Source organism: Meles meles, chromosome X, assembly GCF_922984935.1.
Source record: "Meles meles chromosome X, mMelMel3.1 paternal haplotype, whole genome shotgun sequence".
In the NCBI taxonomy this organism is placed as follows: Eukaryota; Metazoa; Chordata; class Mammalia; order Carnivora; family Mustelidae; genus Meles; species Meles meles.
This window is the reverse complement of record NC_060087.1, coordinates 131,419,898-131,429,200: the sequence shown is the minus strand read 5'-3', so window position 1 is coordinate 131,429,200 and position 9,303 is coordinate 131,419,898. Positions and strand designations below refer to the sequence as shown.

The 9,303-nt window shown below is 67.7% G+C and overlaps 1 protein-coding gene across 4 annotated transcripts; it reads left to right on the top strand.

Annotated features, from left to right (window-relative positions):
• Nucleotides 1-244: 244 nt before the first annotated feature.
• IRAK1 (interleukin 1 receptor associated kinase 1) lies at nucleotides 245-9,086 on the top strand. Of its 4 annotated transcripts, none has more exons than XM_045996194.1 (14): nucleotides 364-695; nucleotides 783-950; nucleotides 1,077-1,208; nucleotides 1,311-1,408; nucleotides 1,597-1,785; nucleotides 2,018-2,082; nucleotides 2,233-2,347; nucleotides 3,114-3,226; nucleotides 3,646-3,853; nucleotides 4,228-4,293; nucleotides 5,951-6,187; nucleotides 6,657-7,080; nucleotides 7,471-7,614; nucleotides 8,092-9,086. In XM_045996194.1, the coding sequence occupies exons 1-14, from the start codon at nucleotides 383-385 to the stop codon at nucleotides 8,151-8,153; spliced, it is 2,334 nt and encodes a 777-aa protein (XP_045852150.1). In that variant the 5' UTR covers nucleotides 364-382; the 3' UTR covers nucleotides 8,154-9,086. The 4 variants fall into 4 exon arrangements, with proteins under 4 accessions (XP_045852148.1, XP_045852147.1, XP_045852150.1 ...); XM_045996193.1 differs by having other exon boundaries at nucleotides 366-695; nucleotides 1,302-1,408; XM_045996192.1 differs by having other exon boundaries at nucleotides 245-950; nucleotides 1,302-1,408; nucleotides 3,141-3,226.
• The last annotated feature ends 217 nt before the right edge of the window (nucleotides 9,087-9,303 follow it).

The following is a 9,303-nucleotide window of genomic DNA, read 5'->3' as shown; positions in this document are numbered from 1 at the left end:
GGGCCAGCCAACACGGACAGGACGCGGCCGTGACCCACGTCTGACCCTGCCCTGCCCGGGATCTCTGACGCTGCCCGCCGCCTCCCGAAAGAAGCCCGAGAGTTCATAAGGAGACCGCCCAGGGCGCCCGCCAGACCCGGCTCTAGCCCTTTCTGGAACGTCCCGGCCCTTGCCATGCCCTTTGCCCCAGTGCTCGGAACCGCGCTCCTCCACCCCTCAGAGCCCCGCTCAGGGGGCCCCTCTTCCCAGGAGCCCGCCTCGCGGCCCAGCCGGACTGAGGGGCGCGGCCTTCGCGGGGAGAGACCGCGCGCGGCGCCCCCGTGCGGCCGAGGGTCGCGGGGGCGGGGGGACGGCTGTAGCCGCGGCGGCCGCGACGGGCAAGATGGCGGCGACCCCGGACCCCGCCCCTTCCGCCTCGCGGGGCGCTGCACGAGGCCGGCTTAAAGGGGAAGTGAGTCAGTGTCCGCGGACCCGGCCGGCCAAGGCCCGCGCCCGCCGCGGCCTCCAGAGGCCCCGAGAGGCCCGGAGAGGCCCTGGCCCGGCGGCGGCGGCGGCGGCCATGGCCGGTGGGCCGGGGCCGGGGGACCCCGCGGCCCCCGGCGCCCAGCACTTCTTGTACGAGGTGCCGCCCTGGGTCATGTGTCGCTTCTACAAAGTGATGGACGCCCTGGAGCCCGCCGACTGGTGCCAGTTTGGTGGGTGGCGGCGGGCGGGCGGACGCTGGGGCGGGGGAGGGGCGCGCGGCCCCCGGGCGCCCAGACCTGACGCCTCCCGGCCCGCAGCCGCCCTGATCGTGCGCGACCAGACGGAGCTGCGGCTGTGCGAGCGCTCCGGACAGCGCACGGCCAGTGTCCTGTGGCCCTGGATCAACCGCAACGCCCGCGTGGCCGACCTCGTGAGCATCCTCACGCACCTGCAGTTGCTCCGTGCTCGGGACATCATCACGGCCTGTGAGCGCGGGGGCCCCGGGGAATCCCGGGATGGGGCCGGAGCCTGCCACGGGGCCCCTCCCTCCCGCACCCCCACCCCCCACCCCCGCCTGGCCCTAACCGCCCTTCTCTTCCCCTGCGCCCCAGGGCACCCTCCTGCCCCTCTCCTGCCCCCCAGCACCAGCACCCTGAGGCCCAGCAGCCCCCCTGCGCCCTGTGAGGCCGAGGTCCCCCACCCCCGGAAGTTGCCGACGTCAGCTTCCACAGTCCTCTCCCCAGGTAAGAGGGCCTGGGTGTCGGGCTTGACGGACCTTTGGAAAGGGCCACCTTGACCATGCTCTCTGCCTGCCTCTCACTGGTAACTTTATGAAGCTTTTCCAGGCTCGCAGACCCATTCTGGGGCTGAGCTCGGTCCTGTCCCAAGCCCTGCGGCCGGCCAGCAACCACCACCACCATACCCAGCCCCTTCCTCCACCAAGGTAGGTGGGTCCTGCCCCCAGGGAAAGATTCAAGACGAGGAGCAAAACAGTGTAGCCTGTGGTACACCAGGGCACCCCAGCCAGCCCAGCAGGGCCAGCCAGGAGGCGGCGGGGCTGGGGGGGCGCTTGAGACTTTCAGGCGGCAGGGAAGAAGAGGACCTCACCTGATCCAGGATCTCTGCCCACAGCCTGACCTGGAGAGCCCAGTGTCCCCCCTGCAGGGAGCCCAGGCCTCTCCGTTTCGCTGGCCCCTCAGTGAGATCTCCCAGGGTACCCACAACTTCTCAGAAGAGCTGAAGATCGGAGAGGGTGGCTTCGGGTGTGTGTACCGGGCGGTGATGAGGAACACGCTGTACGCGGTGAAGAGGCTAAAGGAGGTGGGTGGCCCTTCCCCGCGAAGGCCCTGGCAGGTCATCCACAGACCCTTGCTTTCTGGTTCTTCTGCCCTGCTTCCCATGTACCTCCTGCAGCCCTCGACTGCCCGGTTCAAGGTCTCCAGCCCCTTGGTGGTTCTGGGCCCCGGACAGGTGGCGGTGAGAGTGGCCGTCGGGCCTCGGCTCCAGGAGCTTCATGCTGCCTCTCCGCCCTCGTTTTCCTTGGGGGCTGCAGGGGGCAGACCTGGAGTGGGTCACAGTGGAGCAGAGCTTCCTGACCGAAGTGGAGCAGCTGTCCCGGTGAGTCGGGGCGCCCCTCCTGGCTAGGGGCAGAGGGAGAACCGGGTCAAGGCCCCAGAGCCCACCAGGCCCGGCCCACCCTCCACAACCTGCTGGAAAGTGTGGCGGAGGCAGGGGGCCAGAGTGCTCAGGTCCTGCTTTTCCAAGCAGGTTCCGTCACCCCAACATCGTGGACTTTGCTGGTTACTGTGCTCAGAGCGGCTTCTACTGCCTCGTCTACGGCTTCTTGCCCAACGGCTCCCTGGAAGACCGCCTCCACTACCAGGTAGCCGTCCGCGGCCCGACCCCCTTCCCTGGGCCCACAGCACTCTCAGCACCTGGCTGAAGCGGGGTGCGTGGCCTGGGCTCTCGGGCCCTGTGACCTGATCCTGCCAGCGGGCAGGGGGCCGGGCCCAGGCTTGGACCCGAGGTGGGCCGCCCGTTTCGCCTGGCACCCTTCCCGGGCCGTCCCCCGGGCCGTTCCCGCGGGCCTGGGAGCCTGGGTCGTGCTACCTCTGACAAGGGGGTTATAGACTCAGGGCCCCGATTCACGCCCCTTCCTTTTGCGAGCAGAGTAGCTGGGGAGGTCTTGTCAGCGTGGCCCTCGAGGACAGGGGGCAGTGGCCAGTGAGCTGCGCCATCTGGACCTGCAGCTGACCTTCCTCTGGCCACATGCCCGCAAGCCACGAGGGCCGGCGGTGGCGGCACGCAGGGCACTTCGGCTCTTGGGACAAGCGTGCTGTGCGGGGGGGGGGGGGGAGCCGGGGAGAATGCCTCCGACACCATCCCGGTCGCCCCAGGAGGAGGAGGAGCGCCCCGAGTCCCGGTGCCTCCGGGAAGCACGGTGCTCGCGCTTGCAGAGCAGCGCAGTAGCTCGGGGCCTGCCTCCTGGAGAAGCGGCTCGTGCAGACTTTACTCCTCGTTTCCCAGAAGAGGAAACTGAGACCCAGGGAATGAAGCGGCTTGTGTAGAACCCACAGTGACGGGCGGAAGGAGAGTCGGGGTCACGGAGCCTTCCGGCCTCTCCTGTGCCCTCTGCTTCCTTGACCCAGGCCTGCCCCCCGCTCTCCTGGCCTCAGCGACTGGACATCCTTCTGGGCACAGCACGCGCCATTCAGTTCTTACATCGGGACAGCCCCAGTCTCATCCATGGGGACATCAAGAGGTGAGGAGGGGACAAAGCCAGGCCCTTGGGGCCTCTGCGCGCTGTGAGGATGGAGGCTGTGGCAAGGGAATGATGTTCCCAAACCTTCTGCCAGCAGGCAGCAGAGGCCCTTGCCCTCTGAGTCCCAAGGAGCCCTGCTCTGGGTGTCCCCCATGCGAGCAGGCCCGCCCTCTCCCGCTCGAGGCCTGGGATGTCGGGGCTGGGGTCCTGGGTCACCGAGTGCCTGCGGCGGGACAGGTGTGGAAGCAGAGGTCAAGGATGGGCGCCCCACCCCCCGGCGAGCAGGGACTGAGCCGTGTGAGGGAGCCCCCCCCCCCGGTGGCTGGGCCACCCCGAGTCCGGTGCTGGCGGGCGGCCCGGCAAGCATGGGCTGCAGAGCTGGCCGGGGCCGACCTGACCCTGCTCCTTCCCTCCCCAAGTTCCAACGTCCTCCTGGATGAGAGACTGATGCCCAAACTGGGAGACTTCGGCCTGGCCCGCCTCAGCCGTTTCGCGGGGGCCAGTCCGGGCCAGAGCAGCACAGTGGCCCGGACGCGGACCGTGCGTGGCACCCTGGCTTACCTGCCCGAGGACTATGTCAAGACGGGGAGGCTGGCCGTGGACACGGATACCTTCAGCTTCGGCGTGGTGAGCGCCTGGCCCCTTTCCTCGGCCACGCAAAGACGGGAGGGCCCGGATCATTCCGTAGGGGACTGGAGGCCAACCCCGCAGGAAGCTGACAGGAGCCTTGGCTCCGGGGCCTCTCTGTCCCTGACACGGCCCCCCCGCCCCGTGGGGGTACTGCCTGCATCTCGTTTCCTGTGTGCAGTTTTGCAATCCTTTTCCTCACGTGGGCCCTCCAAACCGCTTGTCCTCATCTGCCCGTCCGAGGGCTGTGCCCGTCAGCCTCGGTGGCCTCTTTGGGCCTGGCCGCCCCATCCAGCCCACAAGCCCCACCGCAGGGGGCCCTCCCTGCTGCGGCCCCGGAAGCCACTGCCACACCCTCTGTCCTGCGTCCCCAGGTAGTGCTGGAGACCCTGGCTGGCCAGAGGGCCGTGAGGACGCACGGTGCCCGGACCAAGTATCTGGTGAGCGTCCTGAGTGGGGGCAGGGACGGAGAGGGAGGCAGGCAGGGAGGGGGGTGGGAGCGGGGAGAGAGACAGGGAGGCGGAGGGGAGAGCGAAGCAGGCAGGCAGCGTGAGGGGGGACGGGAGGAGGGAGAGAAGCAGGGAGGGAGGCAGAGGGGAGAGAGAGGCAGGCAGGCAGGCAGGCAGGCAGGCCGGGAGGGGGGTGGGAGAGAGGCAGGGAGGGAGGCAGGGAAGCGCTACTCCTGATAACCAACAGGTGCAGCCCTGGAGGGTGGAATGATCTGGAATCAGTGCCCCACAGAAGCCAGCCTCGGCTACTGCTGACTCATCTGTGAAAGTAGGCAGGGCTCCAAGCAGCTTCCCTTGACCTTGCTGCGGAAAAACCTGTCTGTCTGCTGCAGACGCTGGGGCCTTTCCGGACCCCACCTGGGCTGGGAGCGGAGAAGGGGGCGTCCCGGCAGGGCCGTCCCAAGGCTCCGGGGCCAGAAACTGCAGTGGCGCACAGAGCACAAGGCCCTGGAAGAGGCTGTGGGGGGAAATGGGGCTGCCCCACCCCCCCGGCGCTTCTGTCTGCCTCTCTGTGGGCCGAGATGGCACGGGTTCTAGTCCCAGCCCGCCGGTGCTCCACACTGGGCCGGCTCGGCCACGTGCGAACAGACCCCGGGCGCGTGCCGGGAGCGCGGCGGGCAGCGCGGGCTCCTTACGGTCCACACCCGCGCCCGCCTGCTGCTCCCCTTCCCGGCTCGGGGCTGCGTGTGTCCGGGAGCGTGTCTCGGGGGGGTCTGGGCTAGAATCGGAGAGCCAGCCGGCGGCCGTCCTTCCTTCACCTTCTGCGTCCTTCTGCGTATCCCGTGTGTAGAGCCGAGCCGACTCGGGCCGCTCTCCACGTTGTAGCTGCCCCAGGGCGGCGTGCGGGGTCCCTTGGGGGTCCTTCTTCGGGCCTCTTTGCACCCTTCCCATTTGTTCTTCCCATTTGTTCTCCATGCCGTGGCCCAAGCGATGTCTCAAAAGCAAAGCGAGATCGTGGCAGCCCGTCTGCTTTCCCACTGTGCTTGGGGTGAAGGCCCAGTCCCTAAATGTGGCCACCGCTCCCCAGGTCCTGCCATCACCAGCCTTCTCTCTGTCCCCCAAACTCAGCCAGCTCCCCGCTGCCTGCCCCAGGGCCTTGGTTTGAGCCTTTTCGTCTGCCTGAAAGGCCACCCCCTGACCCAGGTGCTTCCTCCTGGTTTTGAGCTGGTCCTTCCCATCTCAAAAGCCAACATGGCCTCCAGTCCCGTTTGCACCCTTGGGTACCTCTCTGCGGGGTGCTCCCTTTCCTCTTTGGCTCTGACCTCTGGCTGGTTTGTGCCTTCAGATCCCAGCTCCCAAGTAACTACTTGTTCAGGCCCCAGTCAGAAGCCCCGTGGCCAGTCTGTTGGGCTTTCCCGTTGCCTTAGAGGCCCGTTGGGGTCTCTGCTGCACCGGGAAGTCAGCTCTCCGAAGGCGGGCCCGGGGCGCCCTGCCGCTGTCTCCCAAGGGCCTGGGGCAAAGCTGGGCACACGGTGGGTGCTTCATCCATCTCAGGAAAGACCACAGGAATCGGTGATGAGAGCCTGGGGAAGGGAGCTGGAGGCATGCCCGCCCAGGGATGGCTGAGCTCACAGGATCTGTCCCACAGAAGGACCTCGTTGAAGAAGAGGCTGAGGAGGCCGGGGTGACTCTGAAAAGCGCCCAGACCACACTGCAAGCGGGTCTGGCCACAGATGCCTGGGCTGCCCCCATTGCCGCCCAGATCTGTAAGAAGCACCTGGACCCCAGGCCTGGCCCATGCCCACCTGAGCTGGGGCTGGCCCTGGGCCAGCTGGCTTGCTGCTGCCTGCACCGCCGGGCCAAGAGGAGACCCCCCATGACCCAGGTAGCCCTGGGAGGAGGTGGGGTAGGGAGGGAAAGCCATTGAGACCGGCTGCCCGTGGCAGGGGTGGCCGTCAGAAACCCCATGTTCCAGCTGCTGCCCATGGCACCTGCCACACTGCTTCCTGGGGACAGAGTCTCCAGACGTTTTCAGCATGCTCTTCAGTTCTGCTCGGGGTGGCTGGAGCCCCCCGCCAGACCCCACCTGGGAGATGGAGAGGAGCAGAGGGAGCTTCTTCCCTCCGATGCTGGGGCAACTGGGAACCCCCGTCTGAGGGCAGTAGGGCCATAAGAAGACGGACAAAAACCATCCTCAGTCCTTTGCGTTAGTGGCCAGTGACTTCTTGGCAGTCTTTGCGACGTGGATAAAAAGCCCCGCAGCCCCCGGGTGGCCCAGAGCTGCCCTGTGGTAGGACGGCAGCACGCTGGGGCCGGCCTCTGTCCCGCCCTGAGAGCCCCCTCTCCCCCCACAGGTGTACGAGAGTCTAGAGAAGCTGCAGGCGGCCCTGGCAGGAGCCGCCCCAGAGCCCGAGTCTGCCGGCCGCGGCCCCTCTTCCCCGCAGGAGAACTCCTACATTTCCCAGCCCGGCAGTGCCCCGTGTGGGGCCGGCCCCCCGGAGCCACAGGCGCTCCCCTCGGGAGCACCAGCCCAGGCCCCAGAGTGGCTCCAGAAGGGCCCCAACCAGCCCGTGGAGAGTGACGAGAGTGTGTCCGGCCTGTCTGCCGCCTTGCATTCCTGGCGCCTGAGCCGGAGCTGCCCCCCAGACCCGGCCTGGCCAGGCAGCGCGGGACAAGGGGCCACGGCACCCCCGGGGAAGGCCAGCTGGACTCGAGGGGGCATCACCCAGGAGTCGAGCTGGGGGAGTGGCCCAGGGCCGCAGCTGACAGCTATGGAAGGTAGCTGGGGACAGGTGTTGGGAAGAGGGACCAGGGGCCTCTCTTGGTGACAGTTCCCACACCCCACCCCCAGTCTGTCCTCAGCAAGCTCCAGGCCTTGACCTCCAGGTGGGTGACAAGAGGCCAGGAGCTCACTTCCTGAAAGCCGGAAACAAGGAAGGCTTTGTTCAGGGCCGGGTTCTTGGCCTAGCCGGGAGCCGGGGCAATAGTGCGGCCCCTTCCAGGCCTTTCCTGCAGACCTGGCACAGAGGACTTCTGTCCCAGAGGGGCCGGGAGCTGAGCTGGGGGCTGGGAAGACCTGCGAGGCCAGCAGCGCCACTGAGGAGCTCCCAGGGCCCGTGCCCCCCACCACCCCGGCCCCGAGCTGAGACGGTGCTCTCTCGGCCCCAGGATCGCTCCAGAGCAGCTCGGTGGCCTCGCAGCCGCCGCAGATCATCATCAACCCGGCCCGACAGAAGATGGTGCGGAAGCTGGCCTTGTACGAGGACGGGGTCCTGGACAGCCTGCAGCTGCTGTCATCCGGCTCCCTCCCAGGTACCCTGCCCCTGTGTGTGCCCTGCAGCTGGGTGGCCGCCTCCAGGGAGGGCCGCCTGGCCCGCTTTCTCCTGACCGAGCAGCACCGCATCTGTTCCCTGAGGGTGTGGGATGGCTCCAGGGCAGTGAGGCCCGCCCTCATGAGGACTAGAAGCCCGGCCTGCCACCGCCCCCCCACCCCCCCACTTGGGGAACTCATGTCCTGGACAAGGCCTTGTGGGAGCTCCCTCACCTCCTCACAGCAACACCTTCCCTTAGCCTAGGGGTGCCGGCCCCCCTCCAATTGCTTCCAGAATATGCGAAGCTCTGGCAGGTACTTTCCCTTCCAGGTGCCCTTTGAAGAAGTGCTCAGGAACAGGAACCCCTGCTTGCACAGAATGCCCCGGGCTGAGAGTGAGGCCCGGCCCTGGGCCCCGCCTCCTGGCAGCTGGGGCATCGCCCCTGTGTGCTCACTGGGTCCTTCCCTTCCTTCCGCAGGCTCAGGTGTGGGACCCCAAGACAGGCCGGGGCCCGAAGAGAGTGATGAGTTTCAGAGCTGATCTGCTCACCTGGCAGATAACCCAAACCTGGAAGTCGAAGTTCTCATAGTCGGAAGTTCTCATGCTCTCGAGTCCTCAGCAGCCCGCGGGTGGGGTGCGGTGGGGGCCTCCTCGGGCAGAGAGCTGCTCCGGGGCGGGGGGCCCCCCCGGGCCGGGCTCCGAGCCACCCCAGCCCGCTGCTAGACGCCATCGGGAGGGCGGGGCCTCTCCGAGGCCTGCCTTCAGGCGTTTGGGGGCCAGGAAAGCCGTTCTCGCAGGAGGGGTGCGGGGGGGCATGGGAGGAATGCCTGTGCCCGGGCTGTTGGCTGCTCGGGCCGGGAGGAGCAGAGTGGGGGAGCGCCGGTCCGGTAGCGAGGAGCAGGGAGCTGGCTCCCCTAGGAGCTGGGCGGGGCAGCCCTTAGCCCTTCTCTCTGGACTTGGCTGAAGCCCCAGGGAAAAGGGGCCTCTCCGTAGAACAGAGCCTATGGGTCTCGGGGCCCTCCCAGCCGTTTGTAACTTGGAAAAGTCAGGCATGCCCGTTCTGGGGTTCCCCTCTCATCGGGCCCATGTCTGCGAGCTGCCCCGGGAATCCGGGGGCGAAGCCTAATGTGATGGCCTGCCGGCCAGGCCGCCCCCCCCGGGGGACCCCCACCGACGGGTGCCAAGCCAGCCCAGGCTCCAGAGCCCGCTGGCTGGGTCTCACTCAGGGCTAGGCCCCAACCTCGAGTTCCCCCGACAACGGGAGGCCCCAGGCAGGTGGGGAGTTGGAAGCGAGGCAGAGAGGGAGGAAGATGGGACTCCCGTTCCGAAGAACGGGTCCGGTCTCATGGCATTGGGCGTCTCGGAAAGCGGCCCGGACTTGCGGCTGCGGTCACCAGTCACACTACATGCCCCGCGGAGCCAGGCGCCGCTCAAGTGCGAGCCGGCCGGGAGGAATAAAAGCTCACGTGTCAATCTCTGGCTGTCTTCACGGAGTCTGTCGCCCTGAGAGGCTCGAGTCTTTCCGATGCTTTTCACCTCGGGGTTCCTAGCCTGCCCAGCCCAGCGTCAGACCCACCACACTGCCCCGCCCCGGACAAGTCCTCCGGGCCCTTGTTCCCGCTGCTGCTGCCGGTGGCTTTTTGTGGGGTTTGGTGCTATTGTAGACGGTACCTTAATTCCATTTTCTTTC

Coding starts and splice junctions, on each gene's coding strand:
- IRAK1 (XM_045996191.1), top strand. CDS start 383: ATGGCGGCGACCCCGGACCCCGCCCCTTCCGCCTCGCGGGGCGCTGCA. Junction 1,786..2,017: donor CGGTGAAGAGGCTAAAGGAG/GTGGGTGGCCCT, acceptor TGGGGGCTGCAG/GGGGCAGACCTGGAGTGGGT. Junction 7,081..7,470: donor GCAGCTGACAGCTATGGAAG/GTAGCTGGGGAC, acceptor TCTCGGCCCCAG/GATCGCTCCAGAGCAGCTCG.